The 11,983-nt window shown below is 40.0% G+C and overlaps 1 protein-coding gene across 2 annotated transcripts in view; it reads right to left on the bottom strand.

Moving 5' to 3' along the window:
- Positions 1–852: 852 nt before the first annotated feature.
- LOC135334213 (uncharacterized) overlaps positions 853–11,983 on the bottom strand; it is a 30,244-nt gene continuing 19,113 nt past the window's right edge. For both annotated transcript variants that reach the window (XM_064529317.1, XM_064529327.1), the window contains 21 exons: positions 10,384–10,509; positions 9,603–9,728; positions 9,218–9,343; positions 8,832–8,957; positions 8,306–8,509; positions 7,969–8,127; positions 7,218–7,430; positions 6,840–6,921; positions 6,647–6,741; positions 6,271–6,405; positions 6,053–6,169; positions 5,552–5,648; positions 5,280–5,374; positions 4,693–4,830; positions 4,471–4,605; positions 3,548–3,673; positions 2,874–3,005; positions 2,585–2,725; positions 2,262–2,396; positions 2,005–2,148; positions 853–1,137 (listed from right to left, as the gene is read on the bottom strand). In XM_064529317.1, the coding sequence (XP_064385387.1) occupies positions 1,013–1,137; positions 2,005–2,148; positions 2,262–2,396; positions 2,585–2,725; positions 2,874–3,005; positions 3,548–3,673; positions 4,471–4,605; positions 4,693–4,830; positions 5,280–5,374; positions 5,552–5,648; positions 6,053–6,169; positions 6,271–6,405; positions 6,647–6,741; positions 6,840–6,921; positions 7,218–7,430; positions 7,969–8,127; positions 8,306–8,509; positions 8,832–8,957; positions 9,218–9,343; positions 9,603–9,728; positions 10,384–10,509 (2,777 nt within the window). In that variant the 3' untranslated portion in view covers positions 853–1,012. The remainder of the gene's footprint in view (positions 1,138–2,004; positions 2,149–2,261; positions 2,397–2,584; positions 2,726–2,873; positions 3,006–3,547; positions 3,674–4,470; positions 4,606–4,692; positions 4,831–5,279; positions 5,375–5,551; positions 5,649–6,052; positions 6,170–6,270; positions 6,406–6,646; positions 6,742–6,839; positions 6,922–7,217; positions 7,431–7,968; positions 8,128–8,305; positions 8,510–8,831; positions 8,958–9,217; positions 9,344–9,602; positions 9,729–10,383; positions 10,510–11,983) is intronic.

Raw genomic sequence — 11,983 nt, 5'->3', positions numbered from 1 at the left:
AAGAACCTTAAAGTGTGTGCGGATGTACTAGCTGAACCCTTGAATGAATATCTCTTCTATACCAATTCTTTCAAAAGTCCTTGAGGCTTTTGTATAACACCTTTATTCGTCTAAATAATAATTATGAACAAGCAACAATTTTGTTTTCTGAAGAACAGATCCAGTTTATCCCAAATTCAATGCTCTCATTCCTCTCAGCCATATATATATAGTCATAATTATACTAAATATATACTTTAAGCTTTGGCTCATAGGTATAACTGCATGCATGGGTATTTTATATAATTATATACTTGTGGTTCTGGTTCGAATTCAGGTCATCGAAGTGGCCGTATACCCAGTGCCACCTTATATAATTACTATAGTTTTAACAACCTAGCTAATTTGCCCAGGCCTGTGATTTCAGTGTACCACATGCATGCAGGGATGTGTATTTGGACCTCTGCTTTTTCAGACCTATTATAATTATGGATGTGAATGACGTCGACGTACCTATACTGGACATGTATATAATTATATAGCCAACCCAAGTATAATTATACCTTTTCGCTGATGACACTATAAGATACTACAGCGTATGGACTCATCTGAAAGCCAGCATATACCCTATACAAATTAAATTGTACATGTATAGTGCCACGAATTTGTCGAATATATATAATTATATCCTCTCTGCTGTGCTGTAGCGCTAAGTAATGGAGTAATATTGTGATCTTCAGGACGCAGTCCCAGGATAAAAATTTATTTATAGCTCATTTATATTTGTTTGATGATCTCCTTCCCTATAATTATAACTTAGTATTTAATGAGATTATAGTATGTATAACATGCATGCATGTAATAATACTACTATTATGACTTTAAGAAGCACACTTTTAAAATGTTACAAGGATGAGAATAAAAATGATCTAAATCTATACCAGTTGTTCTTCTACCATACAGCTGTGTTCTGCAATATACAACTAACTCTATAATGATTGTAATGATAATTCTAGCTAGTTCACAGTTTCTCTTAGACGAGCGTTACCAAACGACTTATGGTCCTGCTGCAGAGACGATCAGGGTCATTAGGCCGAATAACTAACCCTCCCTGGAATTCTGCTTGGATCACATTATCGAATGTTACTGGGCTCGTACCTGAGTGTGGGAGGAAGGAAGTTCATGTGGAGAGTATATAATTATAATATTTGACTAATACAATTAATATAACGTGAGTATATACTGTCACGTTAATTTAGACCCTCATAAAAATAAATAAGATTCCACTTCTGAGTGGCGCATCTTTTAGAACACAAAAAAAGTGCATTCAGCCCAGCTGGCGCCTAAATTATGGTGCTTGTGTTCTACAGCTAGTATAGAATTTGTAGAGGAAATAGGTGTGGTCTAGCTCAGTTTCACTTGCTAGACTATAGCTGCACCCTTGAAAGCTGAGTAACGTGTGAACAATATATTGAATGTAGCTCCGGGTTAGACATGCAACTGTTCAGAAGTGTGAAGGAAGTCAAAGATGCAGGATGATGGCCTTGATGTCTCAAACAAGCCTTTTTATAAGTGCCCAAAAAATTACAGCAACAGTAGGCGCTTCATTTAGGGCCTCAAAAATTATGCTGATGCTGACGTGGCGCTTAAATTATGGTGGCGCTGTAATTACATCAATTACGGTACCCTTCAGACTTTCACTATCCTGTCTATGCATGTATGGTACCTATACCCAGGAATTTGTCTAAAGATAAAGAGAGCTGTCAAAAAAAGAGCGCAGGCACTAAATTAAAAATCTATGAACACATGGGTCAAAATTTGGTGTGACATTACACTGTACATGTCACTGTACAGTGCATGTCATGTACAATCTTTATTGTACGTCTTAGTCTTAAGGCTAAAGATTACAATTTTTACTCCAAAGTACTCGGCTTAATTAGCGAGGATCTAACACGCTTGTATCACAAGGTGCATGCATGCATGCGCTTAACTGAGTATAATTATATCTGGGCATATGTAGCTTACAAGGATCCACCACTTGTGAGCCGAGGATGCAGATACTTGAAGCCAAGTTGGCTAGCCCAGTGACTGTGAACTCCACGGTTACACTGCTGCCGCTGATAACCACCCCTTCGTTGATGAGATGAGCGGAACACTGTGTAATCGCCCCTGTGTGTGTGTGTGTGTGTGTGTGTGTGTGTGTGTGTGTGTGCGTGTGTGCGTGTGTGTGTGCGTGTGTGTGTGTGTGCATGTGTGTGTGTTAACTACACAATTGACCATACCTGAACGAACGCCTCTGATTAGTGAGGCTGTCTGGCTGTTTGCAGACATAGCCGTGATAGTAATGTATCGAGCAGTAACTCTGTTCACTGGAGTAAGGACAAAACTACCAGAGAATCCATCCATAGCGAGATCGCCTGTATATAGGAAAGATGGTCATGCGTTGAAGATATTTAGGGAGGTTGTCAATAGTGTTAACGTTCTAGAGACAGTGCTAAGTGGTCTCAACAGTTACATATATATACAAGTGGCCGGTCTCAATTTTTAGGGAGGTTTATATAGTGGCACTGCGAGTGGGACAGTAAACTGAGAGGTGCGAACATACATGATCCACTGATTGGATTGGGACCATTGATAGCACAGACAGCTGATTCCAGGGGATTGTTTGAAACAAAGGAGACTCTAATATTGCTGCCATCGACATCAGGAGTGTTATCATTAAACTGCAGCTCTAGGGTGGGTGGGTCTGTAGAGGGGGGATGGTTATAGTCTGGGTAAAACATGCAGCAGGACACATTCTGGTGAATGTATAAAGGAAGTGCAATAATTATATTTCATAAATACATGGTGTACTGCCCCCTCCCTCCCCATTGGATAGAACCCTACTCACATACCTGGGAGAATGAACATCAGCACATCGGATTCTTGCTGCTCAAAGATATCCACAGCTGATACCGTAAGGGTGTACGCAACATCACCCACGAGAGGTGGTGCATCGATGGTGTTGACTACATCCAGCTGGCCACCTGTAGAGAAGAATCGTATATATAAGAATTGTCAATCAATATAATTATTCCCTATACCAATTCAACACACAAACGATTGGATTCCTGGAAGTTTAGAGGATGATAATATAATATATAGCAAGTATAATCTGTTACTGTTATTCAGCAGTTAGACTCATGAATTATATACCCATGCTAGCCTTGATCCCAGGCCGAGTTTTCGCTTTTATAACGGTTAGCCAAACAATTAATTATGCAATGGAGACTTTGCATGGGGCTCATTAACGTACCTTGCTGTATTATGGAAGGTGGCCTGTTTATAGGGCTACCATGCATGCACCTAGACACTATATAAAGTCATGCTCCTAATAGTCTTCTAATGATATAGCTACATTGCATTTGGCAGCACATAAACCTTCTTGCTATCACGTTTCACTGTACGTATAATGCATGCCACCTTTTTATTACAACCACTGTCAGTCTGCCGAAGGGTGACCACTATATATAGACAGTACGTGTTATGTACATTATGTCTGTTACTAAATTGGAAGTATTTCACTCACAATCGACTGTGAAAGAGCCGAGACTTGAGGCTGCCTCACATAGTAGAGGTTTCGATAAACTGTTGTCAGCTGTGCACATTAATCTATACAAGAACGGGTTGAACTCCACCTCCACACAAGCAAGTCCTGGAGAAACGGTAAAATGATGCGTATATATACACGCACACATATACATATACGTACATGTATATATACTATATAAGCTACGTAAATAGAATGCTCACATACGTAGCTGGCCATAAAATAAGATAGCCTCGATTCTTCTTCTGATACATGCATGGCTATAATATAATTACATATTAAATATATCAGACAGGAAAATACATGCAGGTGTACATGTGTTGTCATGTGCATGCATGTCTTGAGTACTGTAACAACTACGTCACTAATATAGAACTTTCGGAGAGACGCATAATATTATGCTGATTGTATACAGATATATAGGGCATTGCCAATGTAAATCATTATGATCAGATAGCTATAACCAGTTATACAGCAAAAACACTTATGTTATAATTATGAGATGCATCATCGTATTTTAGTGTTAAAATGGCAGTAATTTATGTCATTTCTACATGAAATTTCAAAAGATGCGTTTCATTTAACATGTTTTAAAGTGCATGTGCCCATGCAGAATTATCTAAGTGGTAGACAGTGCATAATTTTATAGGTGCCAACTGTCCCGGGAGTTGTCCTGGATTTGGATACTCTGTCCTGTGTCCTGTCTAGAAAGTGCTATGGGATATGCCCAAAATTAACAGAAAGTCGTCAATCTTTTAGATAGTAGTAAGGGTTATAGTGAGACGGTTATTTTTTGTCTAGATGTGGTTAGTATATACAGACCAGCTGTATGACGTGGACATATAGTCCCTGGCAAACTGTATATTTCACACACCATCTTATATACACGGTGTTACACGTACCAAGTGGTGGAGGAATGAAGAAATTGAATATGAATTTGGCCATCTCGCCATCGCTGTCCGTAACGGTGAGCAAGAGGGTGTGGTTACCTGCACCCAGTTGGCCTACAACTGGACTCTTCAGTGGTGCCGCAAGATCTGGGGGTATGTATACGGTACACGTGACGATGCATGTAATCAGAGGCCAATAAAATTGAAAGCAGGCTACACTAGATTGTTACTTACCACACTCCGTGATATTATATGCTCCGTCGTCGAAGTTACAGATAGTGTTGACGATAGAGAACGGACCCACTGCCGTACAACTAAGGTCAGGTAGCATTGCAGGGCTGGTCTGGGAGGAGGCACAGTCCAGCATGATAGCTGTGGATGGGGATAGGGAGGGGGGGAAAATCATGCATGGTAGTTGAAATACGTACATTCATAATTATATATGCGTGTACAAAGTAGCTATAATAAAGTAAATTAAGATGTACACAAAACAAGTATCTGGTAGAAATTGTGCTGTGTTTGTTAGACTTGAAACATTCTACGTGTATACGAAGAACAAGCCTCGTTTACACGAGGCCAATCGACTAAGGTCGAATCTGGGTCTGAGTATAGCAGCAGTCTGAGAGTGAAAATTACCACAAATTGCATTTGTGCAACAGTGGGCTGGAAAATGTGTAAAACGCCTCTGCATTTGAGCTTTGTATTTACTCACAACTAACACTTGCATGTCTGACTAAAGGGTCAAAAGGCCTGTTTACACGAACCCAATCCGAATTGAAGGCCTCGTGTAAACGGGAATAAAATTATATAGTTGCTCTTACGTCCACGTTCACATTCCGGATCCATTCCATCCCAGGTTCCATCCGCCTGGCAATTCCTGAACTCATTCCCAGTCAGTATGAAGAAGTTGTCACAACTGAACATGAAGTTAGTGCAAAAAATATGACACAGTATTGAGAATGTAACAATAATAATTATTTCATTCATCAATTTATAGTTGAACTATATAGTCCACTCGTAAACCTATACTGTAAAAAAAGTTACTCAATTAAGGCACCTACTGAAACTCTCCCATCACCATAAGTACACCCACCTGTAGTTAGCGATGGCCCCAGCCAGGTATCCTATTTTGAACATTGTACCCATGATATCCACATCACCGTTTCCAATGCTCAGGCTCGGGCACACAACTAGAGAGAAGAGAAGGCATTACATCATGATTCATTGCATAATTATACAATTACCTATGTCACTTGATGATACACAGTGGCGTATATAAGAACACAGGGCAGACAAACGTGCATGCACGCCGTGTACATAATTATATACATACAGTCATGTGACTCTGGTATATACTGTACAGTTAATTGAATTTGCAATGGCCGCATTATCCCAACTTGTGTGCATGTAGACTGACTATATATTCTATTATTGTATGCATGTCATGACAATATTAAAGAGTAAGCTGGGAATTTCGTAAGCCCTCACCCACCACACACACCACCCATCCACTTATACCACGCCCCATACTCCCACACATTGTAACAGTTCGTAAGCCCGCCCGCCACCCACACACACACACACACACACTCACAGGGTACACTGAAGGAGAAGCTCGATTGAACCGCAATTCCGTCCGCATCAGTGAAGGTGATGACTAGTGTATGGATTCCAGCATCAAAGTCAAGGAAGTCGATGCTCAGAAGAGAAGCTGCGTGATATACAGAAAGCCGAATTACTAAACTGTATTATAGTTAAGAATGCAGATAATAAATGAAGTGGAACAAGCGTCGTGTGTGACTGGCTACTCACTGCATTCCTTAACGCGAACACCATTATCAAAGTCACATGATATGTCGACGATGGCGGCAGGTCCCACAGTGCTACAGCTGATAATCAGAGGCCCAGTGATGCTATCCATAGAGGACAGGCACGAGGCAGTGAAAGCTGGAAGTGGGGAGGTTGATAAGAACATGTTTTAAGATATTGTACTGTGCCAGTTCTACACCATAGCATTCAGTTTTCCTTAATTGGTATGTGAAACTGTATAAATTTAATGGTTGGTGAAAGGTCTATCAATAGGATTAAATGTTCTCCCAAAAGTTGCTGTTTCGTAAGCTATATAAATGTACTTTTGATGCTCAGTTTAGTGAGCATTGTATTTTATGAATATAATTATACTGCTTACGTCCACGTTCACATTCCGGATCCTCTCCAGTCCAGGTTCCATTCTCCTGACAGGTTCGGTACGTATTCCCACTCAGTACGTAGAACTCGTCACAACTGTAGCAACGTACAGAAGTGTCAATTTTTTTAGCTTAGGGGATTTCACGATTAAGCAAACTTGTATTAATAAGTATAGTATATGAATTTGCTCGCACCTGTAGTGGGCGGTGGTTCCAGGTGTCTGTTCTCCCATTACTGTGACTTCACCATTTTCAATGCTGAGTTCAGGACAGAAAACTATAGAGGGAGGCAGAGGGGCAGGTGGAGAGAGGATAGAAAGTACATTAACAAAACAATCAGTTATAGATATTATAGGCAACTCCTATAGCTATAGACTGAGTAACAAAGTGCTAACATGCAGCGATTATTAATTTGCGCATGAGGAGATTGTATTTTGAAGTGTATAATTGGCAATTTAAATATGTTCCCCACTATACGGTATATCCTCATTATTATTATAATGTATAGTATTATTATATGTATAGTATGTAGTATATAGGTCACGAAGTGTGATGCATGCACTCTGTACTTACTAGGAGCAATGTCGTCATCAATGATGGTTACGATTACCATGTCAACCAGTGCAAACACGTTAGCGTCCACGACGTCCAACATGATTTTAAATGTTTCATTTTGTTCATAATAATCGTCGTTCACGATATTCACGTAGAAACATTCTGTCTGGCCCTCCTCAGCGTTGATGTTGATCGAGCCAATCTCTCGTAAGGTTTCGAAGTCATCACCTTCTGCAGTGGTGTGTGTGTGTGTGTGTGTGTGTGTGGAGGCCAGGTGTGTGTGTGTGTGTGTGTGTGTGTGTGTGTGTGTGTGTGTGGAGGCCAGGGGGAGAGGAGGATTAGAACGCAGAGCAATCAGAGGCTGTATATAAGTATATAAGAGAGTACTAATTTTGTAGACCATGCACGCAGCCTCGAATAAAAATGAGCACACTATACAAATAAATGTTCTGTATATGTCTCAGCACATGCAAATAGCTTTCAAATTGAATACTATAAGAACGCCAAATCAACAATTTAGATTATTTATGTGCAGTTCTCCGGATAATAATAATTATGCAGCACTTATATATATAGAAAGTACGAAACTGACATTGAAGCACCACAAGTACATAATAATAATATCCGACACAGCAGAAGTAAAGAGCCAAAATTAGTATCAACCCGTTTTTATCCTTAATTTTATTTTATTTGGAACGTTTTATTGCACTCCAAGTGTGACCTCTCATAACCCCACCACCCAAACACCTCACACCATGCCTGCACTCACTATTGGCAGGGAAGGTGGCGTCAGAATGTTTCCTTGTGTTCACACGTAGCACGATGGGGCGTTGACAGCCTGACCCTTGGAGGAGCTCCACACACACATGCACCACACCCTCACTCTCGAGTACATACACTTCCGTCTCAGTGAAGCCGACATCGACAACTGCATGGTGGAGATTATGTGTTTAGAGTGTGAACTATTCCTATATTGAGGATACAAAACTACTATGAATGATCATGTGCATGTCGTGTTGTGTTGTTAACTCTAGTTAGCCAATCAGACATCTCACTCTCATAATATCGCAACATGATACACATAGCATTCACACTTGTAGACTTACTATCATCGTCGACAACAATAACGTTGGCGGTACTGTATCCATCCATAATTGTCACCAAATTACTGTCTGATTCCAATACCAATTCCACGTTCATTTTTTCCATTTCGTTTAGTATGTCGTCACCAGGAAACATGATGGTCTCCGTTTGGACAAACATGGCTCCAGCGTGCACGTCAAAAGAATACGATACGTAAAGCTCGATTTCTGGGGTGGGCGGAACAAAATCATCATGGTTACTGCGTGAGTGGGTTTCTGTATAGTTGGGCACACTGAACTAATAGCAGTGCAAGCATAGAACCTCACTTATTATAATTATAGTGCCACCTCTTGAAGAAATTTAGCCATTAAAAGGCCAGGTCTAAAATCAACAGTTTGCGTACAAAACAACCCTTCAAAAAATTAAAAACCATGCACTTTCTGTTTTCAGTATTGTTGTACCAGATGCCCCTGTGTCGTCAAAGGGGATGCCCTACACTAATTAACTTCATCAATGAGGATGCCCTGTCACTAATTAACCGCTACTCACTCGAGATGTGGAAGCATCCAGACACCGTGATATTTTCATTGCTTGGGTTGTACACATTCATAGTGACGTCAAGTGACTCTCCCTCCAGTACACTGTATCGGTCCGGGACAAGGCTTAACTGAACATCTGTGTGTGTGTGTGTGTGTGTGTGTGTGTGTGTGTGTGTGTGTGTGTGTGTGTGTGTGTGTGTGTGGGGTGAATGTGTGACATAAGTACGCTGTATAAGTTGAAGGAGTTCCTTTCAGTAAGCTGTAAATGTAGCGTTCTCCAAGCATGTCCTCTACTATAGTAGAGGACATCCTTGGAGAACCAATTAACAGGGAACGTAGAAGTGAAAATATAAAAACGCTACAAATGCCCTGCTAATCAGATAGCAGTATACATACCAGGCATACAAATGATGCCATCTCCAAAAAAGTCATCATCACAGACACAACTGAAGCTGCCGACAGAGTTAGAACAGGTGGCATTGACGTGACAGTTGTCCAGTCCGGCGGCACACTCGTCCGTGTCTGTATGGGAATGAAATAGTAGCACATGCTCTGTACATGCAATGGTGCAATACCCCCGGTATAATATTATTCTCGTGTGATGTACGCATGAGTATACATATGTGTGCACATGCCTCTACGACAATCATTGCAATACTTTACAGTTAATGCATGCCTATTGTATATTAGTACACTCTAATACAATTGGTTCCGGAGAACCCAGACCCATATTTACATGAGACCACATCCATGAAATTGTATATATATAATACTCACTCACCCATGCACACAGTTCCATCACCAGAGTAACCAGGGTCACATGCACAAGTAAAGCTGCCTATTGTATTAGTACACTCGGCATTGTCCTTAGCACAATTATCCAGATTATCGTCACATTCGTCAATATCTGAGATAAAAGGGGCGGAATAATTATAATCAATCATAGTGCATCAATATTTTTGATACGTCCGTTTTTGAGAGTATAGGTATACAAGAAACCCAATCAATTTTACCTGAGTGTTCTAATAAAAGTTATAGCAGTTTGTATATAACAGAGCGACAAACAATTTGAAAAAAAGAATTATAAATTATACGTTATAATTATGTAGCAATGATGCCTGGAGATGTTGTGCATACACTGGCATGTATATATATTTACTGCACTATGTGTTAGCACTGCCAACACAAGTACAAGTGTGTACCTCTACGACCATCAAACCCTGGGATACTTCACTATTAACACCATGCACTATTGATTGAGATTCCGTGCACGAGGATACAGCCGAGTAAACATGAAACTACCATTTGTGATGGACTACAAGGTAGTAGGTAGGATCAACACTGCCTCTCTCCTTATCGACAGGTGTGTTGACCTTAATTGCAAAATCTCGTTTTTTGTTCTAACCACGCCTGGATACAATCAATACCAAGCCTAGGCGACCTAGCGTTATTTTAGAGACAACTTAGCTGGGAACGAGGCTATGCTTATAGACTAAGTTATTTAGTTCCAGATCCATTACGTAAAACCACACCCACGACAGAGTATACTCACAGACACTTACCCATGCACACAGTTCCATCACCAGAGTAACCAGGATAACACGCACAAGTAAAGCTGCCTATTGTGTTAGTACATTCGGCATTTTCCTCAGCACAATTATCCAGATTATCATCACATTCATCAATATCTGAGATGAAAGGGGACGGGGCAAGAGTATCATTAGGAGGTGGGCAAGTAAGGAGTTAGGTTATATTTACGTTTATATCTGTACAATCATGTGTAGCCATTTGGATCCTTTATTGAATGCAACAGCTAAACTATATAGTAGTAAGAGGTATATAGTTATTTTTGCAAGACGTGGTTGGTATACTAACCACCACGTACCTGCATGCATACGAGTGTTTTATTTCTAGCAGAGCGATAAATGCATGACATTAGAGAAGTTATACGCATAATGCCTGGTGTGCGTACATGCAACCAGGAGTACTCCTGATTCAACGTACCGTATTCTACCGAGATTATGCCCACCCTAATTGCATGCTACAAAGCGCTACAGGTGGGATGGGCTTAATTTCGAAAGCAGTAGTTTTGCCTCAAAACGTGTTTGCCTCGAAATTAAGCCCACTCATTAAGAAACTGAGTCTTTTCTGTCTGCGTTGAGGCTTGCCAGCTCTTGAAATACAATAAATACATCAATATACATGTACAACAATGGTAATTAATGCATGGGTATAAAGAGTCAAGATTCTGCATCAGTCCTTGTCACTTTCAGAGTCTTCAACAAGAGATTCAGAGAAGACTGTCCTTGTCTCGGTCTCTTATACTTGCAAATATGAGTAAGTTATTGGCCTGGATCTAACTATAATTATTCCAATAAACTGCCGCCTTTGTTCTAATTACGAAACCACTCGATAGAAGAACCAACTCGCAGTTACTTTTTGTTCTATTTATGAACCATTTCCATTTTATTGTGGTGCTTAGTTAATTAGTTAGCACGACCATAACCAACAACCTTCGGTTATAAAATACAGTTCAAAGCACATAATTATTAATTATTCTACAATCCATGCTCAGTTATAAATGCTGCTGTTGATGATACACATTCGATAGAATACTACTTAGAGTGCAGATATAGCTAATATCACAAACGTTTGAGGTCTTGAAATTTTGAGCGGCTATATTCGAGGCAATCTTGTCACTATAATCGTTCTTTTTGTTAGCTCTACCCTATTCTAAGAACCAATTCTTAATTTTTTTGTCGTTCCAAATGTGGACCATTTCCAGAATCGAACAAGACGGTAAACCTTTTCTTTGTCAGTGCATGCACTGACAAATACTTTCTGGTGGGTGTATTCTCGAGACAAATTAGCCTATGCACTAAAAAGTGGGGATGGGCGTAATTTCGGACGTGGGCGTAATCTCGGTAGAGTAACGGTATATATTTACTGTACCTTGTGTTAATATTTGACCTCGATCTACGTACAGGTACAATTAAATACTTCACTATTAATGACTCATTTTAGAATAACCGAGTAAAACGTGAAACTAAACTATACATGTAGTTGTAAATTCTCAATCTTATTATACTCAGTTTCAGAAAAACAGCACTCATTAAGTAAGACCACATGCATGCATCTATTGCATGCATGGTATTACTACAC

Source organism: Halichondria panicea, chromosome 1 (assembly GCF_963675165.1).
Source record: "Halichondria panicea chromosome 1, odHalPani1.1, whole genome shotgun sequence".
NCBI lineage: Eukaryota > Metazoa > Porifera > Demospongiae > Suberitida > Halichondriidae > Halichondria > Halichondria panicea.
This window is presented reverse-complemented; position numbering and strand designations above follow the sequence as displayed.